Raw genomic sequence first — 21,581 nt, 5'->3', positions numbered from 1 at the left:
TAAGTTAGGTAATAATAATCTCTTAGTTATCTAAGTTATAAGGGGATTACACATGCACATCAGTTATAAAATATGACTAACCTACGAAACTGCAGATTACTGTTACCGACTTCATCATTTGCTCAAAGACTCCCTACTACTGTATTAAGCAATATCCATTATGAAGTAGTTCAAATGGCATAACTTAGGCGCCAACAACCTTGGTGCTTTGTTTGAGCTTTTAGCCTCTCCTTATGTCTGCATAAAATATAATTTTTGTCTCAATATTTTACTCTATCCATAATTTTGGTCTTTTTATAAAAAAATTGAAATATTTAGTATCTTGTTTTACAAAATGGAGGATTTTGATCTCCAAGTCTCAACTGTCAATTTTTAAACATTAACTGTTATTAAAAAATATTGATCATTAACTTGTTAACGTGATATTTCTTAATTAATATTTTGATTAGTAGAAAATTTAATTTAATAAGAATTTAATTAAAAACTAAAAGTATAAACAGTTTTCATTTGTCCGGTTTTTTTATTATGTTAATTAATTAACCAAAAACTACACACCTTAAAAAAATGAAAAATAAATACACACTGCAATTAATGTTAGACATGAGGTCAATGGCCTGAAATTGATGGTTGAGATCAAAATTCTCAATTAGGTAAAGCACAGAAAGATTAAATGTTTTTATTTTATTTCGTTAAGAATTGCGTAAAAATATAAAATAAGAGGACTAAAATTATATTTTGAGATTCCAATTGCATTTTGGTTTGAGGCTTGAAAATTTGAATTAGTCTTATAATTTTTAATTATTGAACCTCAAACAATTTGTTTTGCACATTATTATATTTCTTGTTCTTTTAAATTTTGTAGATTCAACCATACTCTACGTTACTCGAATTATTTTTCAAAATAAAGAGTAGGCTTAAATTTCTTAATAACCATGCAAACAAGTAAATTCATAAATGATGACAATTTAGTTCACTGCATTTCCTTTTAATTTTTAAATACTCCACCCAAATACAACATAATTTGATCACGAATCTCTCCAATAAGAACTTACTACAAAATCAGAACCAACCCGAGTGTTCTGATGAAATTAGAGTGAAGAGGAATGTTAATAAAATTCAGTCACTAATAATTACGTGAATTAAAATAAATTCAGTAAATAATAAAAATTATGTTAAAGTATATTGTTTACATTTCACTAAATCTAATTGGACAAATTGTGCAAGTTATACTTCGCCACATAAATGATAAAGAATCATAATAAAATTCCGCTCAGTAAACAACACTCAAATCAGATATTCATTAATACCACAATCTCTTCTACGGGACTATGGAAAATTCTCAACCAACAAACCAAAAATATAGACAGACAGGCCTTCACTTTTAATCTAAGGGAAGTAAGATTGCTGGACTGGAGACAAACCCGCGCCCTTCCCCAAAGAAAAAGTGAGGAACAAGGAATACACAAGATTAAATACAAGAAATACATTACACATAACAGGTTCCAAATAGCAAGACAGACAACCCACTCCACCAGAGGCAACAGTCGGAAAGTCTGAAAACAGAAATAATGCATCAGGTGTAATTGCTAAACTAAAAAGCACTCCAATTATCAGATCCTCGTCTTGGAGTTTGATTATCTGATGAAGTCCTAAACGGGCCAGAGCCGAAGGGATCCGAGTCATCAAAAGCTGGAAACCCATGAGCATGGTCAAAATCCGCACTGTTGCGCACTGAATCAAATTGTTCTGTCGTCTCCCGAGCAGGCAAAGGTACACTATCATGTGTTCTGAAGGAATCAAATCTTGAGAAGTCAAAAGCAGTTTCCAACCACTCTTTTGGCCTTTGCGGAGAGCTACTTGAACTGAAAAGTGGCGTGCTTGGAACAGAATCGTCAAAACTGAATCCACTGCTCCTCTGGAAGGGATCACCAGCCTGTGGCGAACCTGTTTTGATGGGGTTTAAGCCCAGTTCCCCAGAATCAAAGAAATAGTTGTTCCCAGCTCTATCAAGTTCTCTCTCCTGTAAAAAAAAATTCCGGAAAGTAATCAGTAGATTGCTAGAGTATAAATATCCATTAATCAAACACATACAAACAACACAATGTTAAATTTAAGAAATATATTACCAAGTACATTAACGGAAGGTGAGGGTTCAGTAGAATAGGTGTAATTATGGTATTTTTAGTCAATCCTCAAATATATTCAATTTATATATCTTTGGGCTGGCAGATCTAGCACATTCAGATTACATTATGCTTTCTCCTCTGATACCATCAATCCTTTGCAAACTGGCTTCCATACTTTTTTGCAAAGAATGACACATCTATCCCTTTGATTTTAAGACAATCATAAAATCTTATAAAAGCTCTGAATTCCTACGTTGTTTGGGAACCCTATTAACATCGTGTGCTTTGGTGAGCCTGTCAAAATTTCAAGATGACGGCATACTAATCTTCAACTAGGGGAGAGTGTTAGAATATTAGGACTATCATTATTGTGTAAATAGTCTTGTCATGTTACTTATACAACATTTGTACTTACTAGAATCTTAGTATTCATTGGTGTATTAGACTATAGTGTCGGGTTAGTGTTTTCAAAATATTACATCTCAATTCAGTTAGTTATACATACTCCATATTCGTCTCTTTTCCATTCAGTCCCTATAATTTTGACAACCACCACTGGTCATGACAAGGAAGAATAAAGCAGGAGAAATTTAAACATATACATAAAACTGGCAAGCACATGTTTTGAAATAAAAAATAATTTGGCCAAGGCAATACTTTAAGGTGTGAGAATTGGCATACCTCCTTAGTGAAGCTACTAGCATTGAATCCCCAAACTGAATCAATATCATCATTTGTGTCGAAGGTTCCCCAATTTGGTTCATCAAAATTTTTGTCCCCAGAAAACACAGACTGGACACCACCATGATCACTACATATACAAGATTATATGTAAATTATTTTGCATCATCAAAAGATCCATAACATGTCAAGTACACATTGGTATCTATTGGCACTGGTGTTTGTTAGGAACCAGAAAACACAACTAGCAGTATGTAAAGGAACAAAACAGTAATACTGTATAAATGAGCTTTATTATAATGACAATGGAGATTTAACAGAATAAGAGGAATGAAATCCCTAAATCTGACACAGAGCAGTGGCTCCTATAGGCCAGCTATTGCTGCCTAACCATTCTATCAATTCACTAGAATCCAAGCTCCCTTCTCTCCCTCATTCTCACTCCTTATAACAAGGGAAATTAGTTACTAGCTCATCTCTCTCTCCACACGTCACCAGAGTACAGCTACCCCTTTGTGACTCTTTTCTCCCTTCTAGAATATACCTTCCATTCTCTAGGGCCCACCTCATGATTGAGTAAGGATTCATTTGGTTCCATCGTTCCACTAGGTCCACCATTATTCCCTTCATTCCTAACAACACCTCCATCTGAAATTACTGCCTTGTCCTCAAGGCTAAAGTTTGGAAACTGACTTGTCATCATCACTGCCTCTTCCCATGTAGCCTCTTCTATATTTCGTCCTTTCCATTGCACTAGGACCTGCCTTACCTCTTCACCCTGTACTTGTACAGTCCTCTGTGCCAAGACTGTGTCCGGTTCAAAAGTATTGTCCTTCTCTCCATCTAAGTCATCTGGTAAAGTCTCCTCTCCATTGTAGGACCCCACAGCTTTCTTTAACAAGGACACGTGAAATACAGGATGCACGCGGGAGTCTTCAGGCAGCTTTAATTGGTAAGCAACTGCCCCTATGCGTGAGACCACTGGATAAGGACCAAAGTATTTTGCTGCTAGTTTAGGACAAATACGTGAGACTACTGACTTTTGTCTATGGGCCCTTAGCTTAACAAACACCCATTCTCCTATGGAAAAGCTCCTGTCACATCTCTTCTTATCAGCAAACTGTTTCATTCTATCTTGGGCTCTCAACAAGTGAACTTTTAATTGTTTGATAGCTTCATCTCTGTCTAAAAGCTCCTTTTGTACTGCCTCCACTCTAACTTCTCCTTGGATCCATCGTATAATAGTTGGGGGAGTCCTTCCATAAACCACCTCAAAGGGAGTCTTGCCTGTTGAAGCATGATAAGTGGTGTTAAACCAATATTCTGCCCATGGAACCCAATGCACCCATGTTTTCGGTTGGTCAGCTATGAAGCATCTTAGATAAGTTTCCAAACATCTATTAACCACTTCTGTTTGGCCATCTGATTCTGGGTGGTAAGCACTACTCATCTTCAGCTTAGTCCCCTGTAGTTTGAACATCTCCCTCCAAAAGTTGCTCATAAATATGGGATCTCTATCACTTACAATTGATAAAGGTACACCATGGAGCCTAACAATTTCTTTCACAAACACCTCTGCTATTGTTCTGGCTGTATAGGGATGCTTCAAAGCAATGAAATGGCAATATTTTGATAAACGATCTACCACTACCAAAATAGCCTCAAACCCCTTAGATTTGGGTAGTCCAGTTATAAAATCCATAGAAATGTCTTCCCAAATTCTGTCTGGTATAGGAAGAGGTTGTAGCAGTCCTCCAGGTGAACTAGCCAAATATTTTTGGCGTTGGCAAACATCACAACTTCTCACAAACTCCTGAACAACATTTTTCATGCCTACCCAGTACACATTAACAGCCAACCGCCTGTATGTTCTGTAGAAACCAGAATGTCCACCTTGTGAAGTTTCATGGAATTCCTTCAACAAAGTGGGAATCAACACTGACTTACTTGAAATCACCAGTCGTCCGTCATACAATAACACTCCTTGCTTGAATTCAAAGCCTGGCCTAGAGTCCTTATTCTGTTGTAAATCATTTACTATCTTTTGTAAATGTGGGTCTTGGGCAAATTCTTCTCTCAAAATGTCTGCATCCTTCCATTGCAGACTAGAAGTCATCACACATACTTCACCTCCTTCATGAACTCTAGATAGTGCATCTGCACCTCCGTTCAATTTTCCTGGTTTGTAAACAATATTGAAATCAAACCCCAACAACTTTGCAGCCCAATTTTGCTGCTCTACTGTTACAATTTTCTGCTGCAACAGTTGTTTGAGACTCTTCTGATCTGTGGACACTGTAAAACGCCTCCCTAACAAATAAGGCCTCCAATGTTGTATAGCCAACCCTACAGCCATCAACTCCTTCTCATAGGCTGATTTGGCCACATTTCTCACCCCTAATGCCTTACTAAAGTAAGCAATAGGTCGTTTTTCTTGTATCAATATAGCTCCAATCCCCACACCTGAAGCATCACATTCAATGATGAATTCTTTAGTGAAATCTGGTAAAGCAAGAACAGGAGCAGTTGTAAGACTCTCTTTCAAAGCCTCAAAAGCCTTGTGAGTCTCTTCATTCCATGTAAAAGCATCTTTCTTTGTCAATGCAGTCAAGGGTCTAGCTACCTTCCCATAGTTTCTTATGAATTTTCTATAGTAGCCCGTCAGGCCCAAGAATCCCCTCACCCCTTTAACATTCTTGGGAGTTGGCCACTTCACCACACTTTCTACTTTATTAGGATCCACAGCTACACCTTTTCCAGATATCACATGCCCCAAATAGTCCACAGATTTTTGTGCAAAATGACACTTTTTCTTATTAGCTACCAGACCATGTAATTTCAAGACTCTCAACACTTCTTCTAAATGACATAAGTGTGTAGTCCAATCTCTACTATAAACAAGAATATCATCAAAGAACACTAACACAAACTTCCTTAAGTGTACTCGAAATACCTCATTCATCAAACTTTGGAATGTGGAGGGAGCGTTCATTAATCCAAAAGGCATCACTAGGAATTCGTAATGTCCTTCATGGGTGCGAAACGCCGTCTTATGGATATCTTCTTCATGGACCCTGACTTGATGGTACCCGGATTTGAGATCCAATTTGGAGAAAATTGTTGCTCCGTGAAGTTCATCAAGCAGCTCCTCTATCACCGGAATTGGGAATTTGTCCGGAATTGTGGCCTTGTTAAGTGCTCTATAATCAATGCACATTCTCCATGAACCATCCTTCTTCTTAACAAGAATCACCGGACTAGAGAAAGAGCTCGTGCTAGGCCTTATCACCCCTGCTGCCAACAACTCTTTGACTTGCTTCTCTATCTCGTTTTTGTGATGATGAGGATATCTATAAGGCCTCACGTTGACAGCCTCCAGCCCTCCTTTCAAATTGATAGCGTGCTCTTTCTTTCTCCTTGGTGGTAACCCCCTAGGCTCTTTGAAAATGTCCTCATATTTAGACAACAACCCCTCCAACTCCTTTTGTTGCCCAATATTGAGATCATTCTCATCACCCCTCTTCTTCTCTATACTCCACATCCACCCTTTTCCTCCTCTGTTGGTGCCTCCCACAATACTATTCAAGGTTTCCATGTTATCATTCAACCCTTGAAGAGTCACCCATTTTTTGTTATGCCAAAAACTCATGGTGTGCTTGTTCCAATTCATAATAATATCTCCCAAGGTTCTCAACCAATCCACCCCCAAAACAATATCTACACCACCCAAATCAAACAAATGGGCTCGTATTGCTAACTGCACCTCTCCTACCTCAACGCCCAAGTCTGGACAGACCCCTATGGATTGGGCCTTAGTCCCATCTCCCAACTTGATACACATAGAAGTTGAATTGTCCACAGCCCAGCTCATTTTTTGCACCAATCTTTTATCAATAAAGTTGTGGGTAGCCCCACTGTCCACCAAAATTACTACTGGCACCCCATTCACTGCACCTTTCAACTGGATAGACTGAGGCTTATCAGTGCCCAACTGGCCCAACTGGAGTAAGCTCAATATGCTCATCTCTCCTTCAGACCCCCCTTCTTCATCTTCCACTTCTACTGCCAATAGTTTTCCTCCTCCTTCCTCCGTTTCCTCCTCCTCAGTTATCAAAACCCTCAAGTGTTTATCAGGGCATTGATGTTTTGGGTGAAAAGGACCCCCACATTTGAAACACAGCCCCTTTTGTTTCCTCTCAAGCAACTCATTGTAAGATAAATGAGAGAAACCTCTATCACGTGGGCCGTTTCTTCCTTTTTCACTTCTGGACCCAAAACCACCTCCCTTACTACCTCCACTAGGCCCATTCTCCTTCCCTTTGACCATCACCCAGTCAGCTCCACCTCCCTTACTGGACCCACCAAACCCAGGTTTGGATGACCCATGACCCGATTTGGGGTGTTTACTAATACCCGTTCCAGCATCACCCCTAACCTCTCGTTCCACCACCCTTGTCACCTGTAGCAATTTCCCTCGACTCAAATTTCCCACCGCCAATAAACTCCTCACTTTCCCTTTAATATCCGCCTTCAACCCGTGTAAAAAGTAACCGGAAAATTGTTTGTCCGGTAATGGAGGAATTTGAGCTGTGAGATACTCAAACTCGGTGATATACTCATCCACCGTCCCCACTTGCCGGAGGGCTGTCAGCTGTTCATACACATCTCCTTCACCATGGCCTCCATATCTCTCCACCAACGCTCCCTTCAATCGCTCCCAGGTCAGTTCTTCTTCCTCATTGAGTAAGGAATTGAAGAAATGTATAGTTGGCCCCTCCATACACAACTGGGTCAGATCTACCTTCACGGCCGGAGTAGTGTCCTGCACCCGAAAGTACACTTCTGCTCGAGAGATCCATCCAACCGGATCCTCTCCATCAAACATAGGTAGCTCCACCCTCTTCGCCGATTGTCGAAACTCAGAAATCACGTCGCTCGGCATCTTTCGCGAAGCAGAACTCGCCGTCTTCTTCCCCGACCCGTCTCCGCCTGACTCCGCCAGACCTCCGTCCCCATCTTCGCCCTCTTCCTCCGTGAGTATGGATTTCCCAAGGCTCTTCTCCATCATCGAGATGAGAAGAGCTTGGTTTCTTTCCATGGATGACAGCGTGGTTTTGACTCCCGCGATTTCTTCTTCTAACGATGCGACTCTAGCATCCATTCTTCTGATCAGTGTGAGTGGGTTTTGTTTTGGTGGCATTCACTGGTCCTGTTAACGGATCCGGCAGGTCGGACCAAATTGTTAGGAACCAGAAAACACAACTAGCAGTATGTAAAGGAACAAAACAGTAATACTGTATAAATGAGCTTTATTATAATGACAATGGAGATTTAACAGAATAAGAGGAATGAAATCCCTAAATCTGACACAGAGCAGTGGCTCCTATAGGCCAGCTATTGCTGCCTAACCATTCTATCAATTCACTAGAATCCAAGCTCCCTTCTCTCCCTCATTCTCACTCCTTATAACAAGGGAAATTAGTTACTAGCTCATCTCTCTCTCCACACGTCACCAGAGTACAGCTACCCCTTTGTGACTCTTTTCTCCCTTCTAGAATATACCTTCCATTCTCTAGGGCCCACCTCATGATTGAGTAAGGATTCATTTGGTTCCATCGTTCCACTAGGTCCACCATTATTCCCTTCATTCCTAACAGTGTATATCAAAATCAATTTCAAACCAAAGTTGGGAATTAAAGTCCGTATCATGCACTAGAAATGTTCATAGGACGGGTTGAAAGAGGTTTAGCTTGATCCCTACCTAGTTAAAAATTTTAATGGGGTCATTTGATAGGACCTGAATGTGTATGCTGATGATAGTATCACCATTCAACTATGACTTGTATAAAAAAATATGATGGTCCAAAATCTATAAAGTGATGATATACAACAATTTGTGACTCTCTTAAATGCATCATATATGAGAGATGACAATTATCAATGACTCTTAAACACTTGAGCTGTCTGTGGGTCTCTAACACACCCTCACATAAAAGCCCTTTGAGTTGAAGCATGGAAATGCACAGGCTCATTTTCCCTTGTGCTTAAGTTATAATATGATTGAAAAAAATGGGGCAGCACAAATCAAACTTTTATCCAAACAGTAAGAGGCTGTAAAACCATGTCAAGGACAACTCTGCTAGAAGATTAAGTTGTTGGGTGGAGACCAAGGAGTCTTCAACAATAATGCCACCATTTTTGTACAATAACAATAATAATAGAGAAGGGATCGAGTTACTACAGGAGTAACTCTTGGTAAAGTTACTCCCTTCAATAACTGTATATATCAAATTCTATTAATCCAACAGTTAAATTAAAAGTTCTTATTTAGTACATCAAGTCTACAACTTTTTATAAAATTATAAAACTATTTGATACTTCGTTAAAAAAAATTAATTTAAAGTATATAATATTTTTGTAAAAATATAAGTAAATGTTGAGTATAAGATTACCTAACTACAAATGTCTGATTTATATAAAACTTGATGTGTGTGATCGTTGAATCAATATCTACATATTTAATGGTAGGAATAATAAAAAAAAAAGTTATTAAAGAGACATATAACAACAACAACCACAACCAATAACAACAACTACAACCAAAACAACAATAATAATATTATTATTATAAATACCATAACCTTCCAAAGGCATAAAGAATATCAATGGTCAGCAAAATAAGAGGACAGCTACTAAATATATGATCATATAAGCACTTGGCCAGCATTTGGGAAACTGGTGAACAAATCTAAAAAACCATACCTTTGGGTTTCTTGTATGGTATCTTGATCACGGGGTGAGCTATCTTCACCAGCTGTCTTTCTTATGTTAGAATCAAAATCCCCATGCGGGCTTCCAATAGCACTGCTAGCAAATGGACTATTGGGAGCACTTTTTACAGACCCATCTTCACTTTTATTATAAACAGATCCATTACCAACTCCCTGTTCATTGGTAGTCTGGGGCTTTTTTGACTTATCATCACTCTTGGGAGAAGCAGCAAATGTAGGACTGTCAGTGTTCACAGCTTCCGTGTTCAAAGCTTCTGTGTTCAAAGCTTTCGTGTTCACAGCTGACAGCAACTTTTGCTTTGGAGGCGCTATAATGTTTTGCACGTCAAGAGTGAGTTCTTTGACAAAAACAAATTCTGCAATCATAGTGAATAACAAAATTTATTTAGTCCTTTCCATGATTATCCAAACGAGAACAGATGCAGGTCAGAAAATAAAGAAGTATCAGTTAACCATTATTTTAATTCAATCAATATCTTATAATCTCTCTTAAATATACACCTATTTTTGGAATGCATTGTCTCCTGAACTACATAACTGTTCAAAATTGATCCCTCACATTTAGATAAACAGCTACACATTTAGGAAAGTACAATCAGTAAAGTTCATCAGCTAACAAAGTACTTAGTGTAAAAGAAATATAAGTATAACAGAGGTATAGGCAAGCAGAGAAACTGATAGAAACTAAGGTCTGTGAGTGCATAGAAGAGAATAATTTACAAATAGATAAAGACTGACCAGCTCCTACTGGTTCTTTTGATGCTGCAACCAATTGTAAAACTTATGAGTACCACATTTCATTATCCCTCACCCATTAATTATTTACTAGCCACAAAAGTTGTGGATCAGTTTGCTTAGTCTTCCGATATTATAATTTTCTTTCAGCTATTAAAAATGTCAGTGTGTCATGAGTAGGCATGCCTTAAGATTCAGCTCTTACCTCAATGTAGTGATTTCTTCTCTGATCTGAAGAGATGTTGTCTGCATTTATTTCCTTAACCATTATCTCTATATTCTTTATTTTTTGTATTTGTGAACTTAACATCAATTAGGTTGAATAGGTTCATAAAAAATAGGAAAAATTGCAATTTTGGTCCCTCTTTAATTCTTGATTTGCGATTTTAGTCCCGCGTTTTAGAAAATCTGTAACTTTAGTACAAGCCTCAATTTTACAACATTTTATTTCTTTTTAGTTTGGTCCAAATGAACCCTAGATCTAACATATTCACTTAAGGTACTATCAAGTATCAAAAAATAATTTAATTAATTAAAATGTAAAAAATAAAAGAAAAAATGTTCGCAAAATTGAGGATTGGACCAAAGTTGTGGATTTTCTAAATGTGGTGACTAAAATCGTGGAAAAAAAATAGGGGTTCAAAATTGCGGATCATAAATTAAAAGGAACCAAAATTGCAATTTAGCCTAAAATATATTACGGAATTTAGTAAATTACTTATATAACCCTCCATTTCCTTTCCCTAGTTCATTGCCTTCCCTTTCCTTCCAACTCTCAAAACATATCTATTGTGGTTACTAGGACTATAAGTACAAGCAACCAAGGAAGAACAGGAAAAAAAATTGATAATGAATTAAATCATAATGTATCACATATACATATTGTCAATTTTATCAATGCAGAAGAAAATACAGATGAAAGGATGAAAAACACTAAGCAAAACAAGAAACAAGTAATGCAGACTTTAATACTTCACGAGCAAATTTTCTTTTTGAGATCAACCCCTTAAATTACAAGAATGACGAAAGAATATCCTTATCAAAATGCAAATGAAATTAAATTGAGTTTGATGATACAGAAGGTAGGCATCCAATAAGAGTGTATAAAATAAAAATGTGGTTTCATAACCTTGTGCAAAAATTCCTCATAATTAATGGTGGATGCCACATAATTGGCACAATTTTTTTTTTATTCAATTAACAGATTATCATATCTAGTTAGGGTTATTTTGGATACCTTTATCTTCAAGCTTATCCCAATCTTCATCCCAGTCAGCAGCTCCTTCTTGGATACCAGGTTGCCAGCCTTACAGGATAAAATTGAGTGAGGCCACAGAATCAACAAACTCAATATGCACATAATTATTGCATTATTCAATATAATATATACTAGAGGGGAGCACATGGGGTTTGTGGGCAGAGCGCCACAAAGCAAAGAGAAATGACGAGACACAACTACAATGAGCAAAACAAGAATACATGATAATTATATCCAAAAGCCAAAGTGAACAAAAAGGAAGCAAATTCATTTAACAAAAATGAAGAGACAACTTGTAGGCTATAAACAGTTTTTTGAGCTTCATTAAAATCATGATAGATAAATGCAATCATGCAGATACAGAAAGCCAACAACTAAAGTTTCTTGTCAGAACATTCTAAATAAATAAGCATTACTTAATAGAACACCACCAATATCAATTAAATCAAATGTATTGAAAATGCATAGCATTTCTTGCATACTGTTCTCAGAAACATCAGAGTTTTTTCAAGTTTTCCTTCTTTTTATAAAAACAATGCATCAACCCAACATTTGATAGCAAGTACAGTAGCAACTATTACTAAGATCCATATAATTATATAAACATCAACACAAAGCATCATCATGTTGTGTAGTAAATTGATTTCCTAAAAAAAATTGCACAAGAGAAAACATTCACGATAAGGGTGAAGTGGGACACAGTTTGTCTTCCTAAGAACAAAGGGGGCCTAGGGATTAAAGACTTATCTAAATTTAATGAGGCTCTACTAGGTAAATGGGGGTGGGAGCTGGCTAATAACCACAATCAACCTTGGTCTAGAATTTTACTTTCTAAGTATGGTGGGTGGAAGGAGCTGATTTCTGGTGGAAGGAGGAATTTCACTTCTCAATGGTGGCAGGATCTGAAGATATTTCTGGTGGAAGGAGGAATTTCACTTCTCAACGGTGGCAGGATCTGAAGATCATCTTTCAGCAGCAGCACAACAACTGCTTTATTGATAACCTTAAATGGAGGGTGGGAAGGGGGTCCAACATCAGTTTCTGGAAGGATAAATGGCTGGGGGACAACTATAACCTCCAAGGAAAATATCCCCATCTATATTTAATAAGCAAACAGCAGACTTCTTCAATCAATTCTATGGGAGACTTTGTGGAGGACAGATGGGAATGGAAGTTATCATGGAGAAGGGATTTTTTTGATCATGAAGTTGAAATGGTAGCTGATTTCCTAGCTGAGATTGATTCTGGCCACATACACCAATCCAGCAGGGATTTCCTTTGGTGGAAGCCTGACCCTATTGGTCTATTCTCAACAAAATCTGCCTACAAAGTGCTGCAGGAGGCTCATAATAATGATAGTGAAGACAATGCTCTCAACATTATGTGGAAATTGAAAATTCCCCCAAGAGCGAGTGCTTTTTCTTGGAGACTTCTCAAGAATAGACTCCCTACTAGGGACAATCTCAAAAAGAGACAGGTCACACTGCCTTCTTACAGCTGTCCTCTATGTGATCATGAAGAAGAATCGATCAATCATCTTATGTTCAACTGCTCAAAGACTAGGAGTCTTTGGTGGGAGCCAATGAAATGGGTTAATAGAGTGGGTCCTCTTTCCATAGACCCAAAGAATCACTTTTTGCAATTCTCTCCGTGGAATAGCCACACTAGTACAACCAACAGATGGGAATTTCTGTGGATAGCCTTGTCCTTGTCCATTTGGCACCATAGAAATGGCATGATATTCAAGAACCAGCCTTTTATTCCTGAAAAGGTCATGGATGATGCCTTATTCCACACCTGGTCTTGGCTAAAATGTGTGGAGAAGGGTTTCCAACTGCATTTTAATTTCTGGTCAACCAATTTGAAGGATGCTTTTTCCTAGAGGGGATGGGTTTGTATTATATTGTGGGCTGTCTATTGACTCCTCCTAGTGGGGTTCAGACTGTATTTGTCTTGTCTTTATCATTGTATTTTCAGTACACCTAGTACTGATTTTCATATATAATATATTGATATTTGCTGTGCAAAAAAAAAAAAGGGACATTTCCTAAACTGTATATATTAAATGCCACTTGATCAGACAACCTGTATCAAGTGACATTTAATATATATAATTTTAATGCCGATTCAAAACCAGTAGTTCAGCAACTGAAGGCCAGCTCATCAAATTACAAAACAAAGCTGATATCTAAAACAAATGCATTAAATACCATATAACAAAATCTCCATCCAGAGAAATTTCCTTTGGGGAGCTCACCAAGAGGCCAAAAAGATTCCTTGGGTAAAGTGGGATATAGTTTGTCTTCCTAAGAACCAAGGGGGTCTAGGGATTAAAGATTTATCTTTATTTAATGAGGCTTTACTTGGCAAATGGGGGTGGCAGCTGGCAAATGACCATAATCAACCTTGGTCTAGAATTTTAATTTCTAAGTATGGTGGGTGGAAGGAGCTGATTTCTGGTGGAAGGAGGAATTTCACTTCCCAATGGTGGCAGGATTTGAAGATCATCTTTCAGCAGCAACACAATAACTGCTTTAGTGAAAATTTAAAATGGAGGGTGGGCACGGGGTCCAACATCAGTTTCTGGAAGGATAAATGGCTGGAGGACAACTGTTATCTCCAAGGAAAATACCCCCACTTATATGTAATAAGTAAACAGCAGAATTCTTCAATCAGTTCTATGGGAGACTTTGTGGAGGGCAGATGGGAATGGAAGTTATCATGGAGAAGGGATTTTTTTTATCATGAAATCCAAATGGCAGCTGATTTCCTAGCGGAGATTGATTCTGATCACATACACCGATCCAGCAGGGATATCCTTTGGTGGAAGCCAGACCCTAATGGATTATTTTCAACAAAATCTGCCTACAAAGTGCTGCAGGAGTATCATCATAGTAATAGTCAAGACAATGTTCTTAACACTATGTGGAAATTGAAAATTTCCCCAAAAGTGAGTGCTTTTTCTTGGAGACTTCTCAACAATAGACTCCCTTCTAGGGACAATCCCAGAAAGAGACAGGTCACAATGCCTTCTTATAGCTGTCCTCTATGTGACCATGAAGAAGAATCGATCTATCATCTTATGTTCAACTGTGTAATGACAAGGAGTCTTTGGTGGGAGCCATTGAGATGGGTTAATAGAGTGGGTCCTTTTTCCATAGACCCAAAGAATCACTTTTTACAATTCACTCAATGGAATAGCCAAGCTAGTACAAACAAAAGATGGGAATTTCTGTGGCTAGCCCTGTCCTTCTCCATCTGGCATCATAGAAATGCCATGATATTCAAGAACCAGCCTTTTACTCCTGAAAAGGTCATGGATGATGCCTTGTTCCACACTTGGTCCTGGCTAAAATGTGTGGAGAAGGACTCCCAACTGCACTTTAATTTCTGGTCAACCAATTTAAAGGATGTTTTTTCCTAGAGGGGATGGGTTTGTATTATTCTGTGGGCTGCCTTTCGGTTTCTCCTAGTGGGGTTCAGATTGTAACTATCTTGCCTTTATCTTTGTATCTTCAGTACACCTAGTACTGAATTTCATTTATAATATATAATATATTGATTTTTGCCGTGCAAAAAAAAAAAAAAAAAAACAAAATTATAGACAAAAAAGATTTGAGAAGAACCGGAAGTATATAACAACACCAATTATAAATTTGAATTTACCAAAGGGTAGTTCCAATAATGTCGTGGGCTTAGCATGTAATCCATATTTCTTGCACCGCTCGTTCAGAGATGTCACCAGCTCATCAAGATCTGTTTGAATACGATCAACATGAGCCTGAAAATTTCAGATGACTAAATGAGATACATAAGTTGATCACAATTTCTCAAGATGGATGGACAAACCTGGTAATATTGAAATGTACCTGCAGAGTTGCATCACCTTTTCCATCCTGTTCCATCTTGACAATTGCTTGGTACAATTCAATTTTTTTCTCCTACACATAAATAAATCATTTGACAGAAATGAAGCATAACAGGTAAAAAAAAAAAATAACAAACTTTTTAGCATATATGCTTATAAGCTATGAATTGAAGATAAAGCCATATTTCATTGCACCTGTATGTCACGAAATGTGGCTTCCTCAGTAGTTAACTTGGATGATAAATCTCCTACTTGCTTATATTTATCTTCATATTTCTTTGCTAAAATCTCAACCTGAAATTAATATATTGAGCAAATAATATATATTATGATTATTGAGGTAATAAAAACACATGCAATTCTAAAGAAAGATACCTCATGTTTATCAGCAGCTATCCTTTCTATGACCTCATTAAGACGATTGTCACATCTGCTTTTGTACAGAACCTTTTATGGGAAAAAGAACAAGTAATTTGTTTTAAAAAGGTGAAAAGAAAAAGAAAAAGAAAAGATGAATATTAAGTATTAATCTGACACTGATGCTATTAACCATAAGAAGAAAGTGAAAGATAGTTTTTTATATGCTTTACTCTTCTAGGTACCCACAACTTCATAGTACAAAAGGTTACTAAAGAACATGTCTGTTTCATAGGCTATTTTTTTCCCAGTAGTTCCTAGGTATCTGCAGAAGCAGATAAAAGCTGAAAGAAAAGGTATAACATCTATTAGTGCATAACAATTAAGTAAAAGACCTTTCCAAGAGACCCTTTTTCACTTCCTTAAAATTAATAGGACAGGAAAAGAGGCAGACAGGTGATTATGTAATTATGTTCAGCAGATCTATAGTAAGAAGTGATTAGTTTTGTTAACAAATCTGGATATTGACGATAAAAACAAGGGCATGGGATGTAGGAATATGTTCTTATATATCCTAAAACAATAATCTACATATATTTTGCATCCTTAAAGCTTTGCACAGTAAAAGCTCTTGGGAAGAATGTAAGATGCATTCTTCTAAAGTACAATAAATCGTGATGGTCAACAATTTTTTAACCAAAGTACATTTCACAATTACTACTACTAGCTACATCAGTACATCTATATGGTATATAGCTCAGCCTGCAAATCAAGATACAGTATAAATGTATACAAATCAAATGTTAATCTGTTAAGCATATTCTAAAATATATCTCAAGCTTGGACAGTTGGGCAAGCAGAAGCCTGTACAGTAGAAATTTCAGCTATTATTGATCCAGTTGCCACCTCTTCACCATGTTTGGATGACATAAGAGACTAAAAACAGTAAAAATGAACTCAGATAAAACAGACTAGAGTTTTAGACCTCTTTTATTTTTAAAAGAAAAAGTGATTTTTTAATTAAAATGGCATGTTAAAAAGAATTTATAATAATTATGTAAGCTTTCAAAAAAGAAAAACTTTAAAAAATGCTGCTATAGTGGTTTTCTCAGAAGCAAAAAACAGTATCTTCTGAAAGAAAGCTCTAAAACAATGCATCACAGAACCACTTTTTCTATACAAAAGCCTTAATAAGATACAAAGGAAGAAAGCAAGGAAAACACTCACAAGTTCCTGCATTTTTGCACGGTAAAATTCTATTTTCTCTCTGGACTCCATAATTTCCTTCTCAAGTTCTTCCACCTGTATTTAACAAAACAAATGAAGAGATGAGAATTGACTGTGTTCAATTGAACCACAAGAATTTTATCAAGCATACATGGACTGTAATAATGATATGCTTCACAGAAATGACAATCTACAATGTGATCTTTCCATGCTATCTTCAAAGATACCAGTAACAGCTAATAAATTTTGTATCTGTAACTTTCAATCATCAGCCAAAAAGAGTAAGCACACTTCATGACTGAAACCAAAAATAACTTAAAATGCCATTGCACCTCATCCTCAAATTAATTGACCTTAAAAGATTATCATAGAGGAGACATTCCCCATATTTGTGATCGCAATGAACCTACTAAGCTGAAAGGTAAGTTTCATCTTATTGCTATATGACTAACTACACTCTATCTATGGTAGTGAACGTTGAGCTTTAAAGGGACAATAAAAGGAAAAAAGTGAGAGTAAAAGAAATGATAATATTGAGATGGATGTGACCACAGAAAAAAAAAAAGAACAGAATATGGAATGATTGTATACGAGGAGATATTAATGTAACACCTATCAAGGAAAAAATGATAGAAAATCTGTTAAGGTGGTTTAGACGTGTAAAGAAAGTCACTGAAGGTACCAGTGAAGAGAGTAGATCACATGATTTTTAGCCCTATAAAAAGTGAAACAGTAGAAATGATACAAAAAAAATAAAGCACCTTCTTATCAGCTTCTGTTGCTTCTTGAAACTTTGAATTAATTGAATTTTGCTCGTCTGAACTCAGCTGATTAATGAGGTGCTTCTCCAAGACTGGAATTCTAGATTTCTGTGGCTTGTTCGGAGGTCCTTCATCAGACTGAGAGACAGCAGCCGGCCTTGGTGGCCGACCTGCAGCAGGGTTCACTTGTCGAGCACTAGAACCAGTTATCCCTGGTTGTTGTTGAAAACCTTCAAAAGATAAAAGGGGACAGAGACACAAAAATAAGAGAAAAATATAAATTTATCATTTATCTGAAGGGTTATACCAGTAATAATACTATAATAGTAGTAGTAAAATAAAACCTGCTAATTCTTGGGCACACACCTGATGGATTTCCCCAAGTACTGTAGTTAGCAGCAGGCTGACCAGTAGTTGGTAAATCAAGCACAATGTTACTTGGAAGTACTGCTGGAAGAACACGGCCTTCCCTGTGTCGCTCCATTAGGTACAATGCAATACAAAACTCCCTGAGAGAAAGCATGCTATCATTATCTTGATCCGATAAGTCCCAGACCTGCTGTAAAACCTCTGAAAAATATAAAACATGGCATACACATAATCTTCAGGAAATTAGCTAGCCGTGAAAAGTAATACACATGGAGGAGGTGAAAACTAAACAGAACCCCCTACCCCAAACAGACACACATAAAAAAACAAATGCTATCAAATGCAACTTAGTTCTGAAATATGTTTAATTAACCATATTTAAGTTGATTTCCTAATGCGTGTAGAGCTAGAGCACTGGAGAAGTAGAAAAATATAGATAGCCTTTTAAGCCAACTGTCCAGACAAAAGGCAAGGAAGAAGAAGAAATATACCTCTTGGTAATCTCCAACTAAGAAACAAGTTTCGAGCTTGTTCCCCAGTGATTTTCCCATCTCTATCTGTATCTACTTCCAAGAATACTTTCATATATTTCTGAACATCAGTTTGAGTCATCCTTGGCCATGGAGCTTGGGGTTGACTGGAAGCAGAATCCTGTAATCTCCCTGGAAGTCGGAATGAATTTGGCATATTATGTGTCTGGACTGAGGCATGCTGGTCCTGTTTTACCACCGGCTGGGCTTGCTGAAGCTGTGCACCAACAGGCTGGACTGCAAGTGAGTGCTGCAAAGAATCAGGGGGGCTAGTCCTAGTAGAATGCTGGTTTCCTCCAGATACAGGAACAATAGCTGAAGAAAGTGCTGAAGTGCCAGAAGAAAATCCTTGTGGAGAAGAAGCTTGCTTGGGCTGAAATGAGCTAGCTGAGAACAAATCTCCTCCAAAAAATGAATCAGAAGAATTACCGTTAACAGAAGTATCCACTGGTTTAGAATCCTTAACCATTTGATCGGAATACTTTATGGGGGAGGCAGGATATGTGCCAGGTGGCCGTGCCACATTTGATCCAAACCCAAACCCCTCCTCCATTGATGGGGGACTAGTTCCTCTAACTGCTACTGGAGAGGAAGTTACTTCTGGAGTTCCACCAACCTTGCCATAACTGGAAATGCCAGGGGTTTCAGGGAGAGCCATTCCTTGAGTGGCAACAGCAGGTGGTAGATTAGAAGCTGGAGGCCTCGGAAACTGATTTCCCTGAGAAGGGAGGGTTTGCTGGTTAGCGCTCAAATTTGGAGCTGCCCCCCTTGGTCCAAGATTTTGGTGGGATAAAGGACTAGCAGGGCTAATCTGTGGTGCAGATACTGTGGCAATGAAATTAATCTGAGGAGCAGGAATCTTAGATGAAGCCGGGCCATACAATGCTGCTTTTACCATTTCGGGAGTTAGTTCCCGCTTACTCTGTGCAACAGTAACAAGCTTAAGGGCATTGTAAAACTCTGCCCGCCCAAGGAAACCACTCTGGCTTTGGTTTGCAAATGCCCAAATCTGCAGACAGACAGGTCAAGTGAAACGGATTTCTAAAGCAGTAACTAATTAATTCAAAAAAACATGCTTGGTGGCACTTGATGTGAAGTAAATCAAATAATAAGCATAAGTTGATTGAGAATAAAGATTGAGACCTGCGCAAGAACATGTTTGGGCAATCCGGAGCCCTGGAAGAAGGAAACGGCTTCGGCACCGCTGATACGGCCGTCTCGATCCAAATCTGCACGGCGAAAATAGGCATCGAAGAGATCGACATTAGGCGCTGCTGATGCCATTGCAGAATTCAACAGCACCGCCTGATTTCAATTGATTCCACACTTTTTTAGTTCTCCTTTGCCTTTTCAGATCACACCACGCATTTAATTGTGATTCATAAAAGCTCAACAAACATCAAATTTCGTACCCCAAAGATTGATAATCGCTTGATTTGCACTTTGCCTGCCTCCAATCCGATCAACACACTCACCCAACAACAAAATTACAGATCATCCCTCGATTCTCATTTTTCGCCCAACGTACAATTTTAATCCTCTTTAGTGTCTGAATTTCAAAAATACCCTTGCTCAATCTCATTACATTTTTTGGGGAGACCTCGCCAACTCGATTATCATCTAATTAGTTGTTATCGGATTTATTTTTTTATGTAATTAAATTTTATTTTATAATAGATAACTTTTAAATGTATAAATTATATTTCAAATTTAAATTCATGATTTGTGATCATTTTTAATTATTGATAATTATTAGGTTAATTTGTACACTGTCTGTATCGTCTTGCTCCAAAAGTTGACTCACTCATTTAAGCATTTACGTCCTAAAGACTCAAGGCTCAATGCTCGTACGACTATGGATCTGATCGACCCGCACCAAAATGTTGGCTCACACTTTGTTTTGATCACAAACCCAAGTCCTAGGTCATAGGAGGGGAAACATTATCATAATCATCCTACCTCCCAATCAACTTAGACATCCCAAGAAGTTGTTTGAAAATTTGGAGATCTTAATAAAAATAACAATGATCACCGAAAACACATTACGTTAGATTATCAAGAGAGATTGTGAAAAATACTTGGATTCATGATAAGCAGCGGAATTGATGAGTATGAGGAACTGTTGGTTTTGTGTTCTTCCTCAACCAAATCATCGTTTTCCTTTTGTGACCTTAGTTTCTTGTCAGATGGTGAGAAGAGAATACAATCTTCGATTTTGGTGTATTGGGGACTACAACCTTGCTTTAGGTTTTAACAGTTCTCATTATTCTCTAACGGGTCAAACTGGTTTTCGCTTATTAAACCCATATTAATTTATGATAATAGTCCAATAGGCTCACCAAACTAGATCACTTTTATTGAGCCTGTAAATGTAAATAACTAATATAAATGATAAATATAATATGTAGCCCACACTAATTAATTAGAAATTATAAAATTTCTAACAATCTCTCACTAAGCTTCATATTAACCTTAATCATTTATATTGCAAAAGTCTTTAGGCGCACAACCGTATGTTATTTACTTTTAGACTTTCCTTAAACAACTTGGTCTATCTTATATAGTAACACAGAACCATTGTAATTTTCCTCACAATCCAACATGATTGAGCCACAATGATCACCAATGTCACATATACTTGATGACATTGATCAAACATGGATAAGCGGCATGAAAATAATATGCAATGTGATCTCATTCATGTTCATTTCCAACTAGTCTAAACTTTATTCTTTATAGAGATCAATCCAAACACAATATAAATATTACAAACAAAACAAACTCAGAATGAAATGATAACCTTCAACTTTATTTTATAGAAAATCAATCTATACAAATATCTGAAAACATAAGGCATATATAGAACATAAATGGGACT

The 21,581-nt window shown here is 37.4% G+C and overlaps 1 protein-coding gene across 1 annotated transcript; it reads right to left on the bottom strand.

Moving 5' to 3' along the window:
- Nucleotides 1-1,279: 1,279 nt before the first annotated feature.
- Nucleotides 1,280-20,290, bottom strand: LOC100793159 (epidermal growth factor receptor substrate 15-like 1). Its single transcript, XM_014771080.3, has 13 exons — nucleotides 19,847-20,290; nucleotides 18,665-19,712; nucleotides 18,171-18,374; nucleotides 17,805-18,034; nucleotides 17,044-17,118; nucleotides 15,835-15,906; nucleotides 15,655-15,753; nucleotides 15,461-15,532; nucleotides 15,258-15,372; nucleotides 11,571-11,639; nucleotides 9,570-9,954; nucleotides 2,808-2,937; nucleotides 1,280-2,020 (listed from the first exon to the last, which is right to left on the bottom strand). Exons 1-13 carry the CDS (start codon nucleotides 19,985-19,987, stop codon nucleotides 1,592-1,594), a joined length of 3,069 nt encoding a protein of 1,022 aa, XP_014626566.2. The 5' UTR covers nucleotides 19,988-20,290; the 3' UTR covers nucleotides 1,280-1,591.
- Between the last annotated feature and the right edge of the window lie 1,291 nt (nucleotides 20,291-21,581).

This window comes from Glycine max, chromosome 2 (genome assembly GCF_000004515.6).
Source record: "Glycine max cultivar Williams 82 chromosome 2, Glycine_max_v4.0, whole genome shotgun sequence".
Classification (NCBI taxonomy): domain Eukaryota; kingdom Viridiplantae; phylum Streptophyta; class Magnoliopsida; order Fabales; family Fabaceae; genus Glycine; species Glycine max.
This window is presented reverse-complemented; position numbering and strand designations above follow the sequence as displayed.

Excerpts from the sequence above, each read along its gene's own strand:
- LOC100793159 (XM_014771080.3), bottom strand. The coding sequence starts at position 19,987 with ATGGCATCAGCAGCGCCTAATGTCGATCTCTTCGATGCCTATTTTCGC. Across the intron at positions 18,035-18,170 it reads TACTTGGGGAAATCCATCAG|GTTTTCAACAACAACCAGGG; the intron begins GTGTGTGCCCAA and ends TATCTTTTGAAG. Across the intron at positions 15,907-17,043 it reads GTGCAAAAATGCAGGAACTT|GTTCTGTACAAAAGCAGATG; the intron begins GTGAGTGTTTTC and ends TTCCCATAAAAG.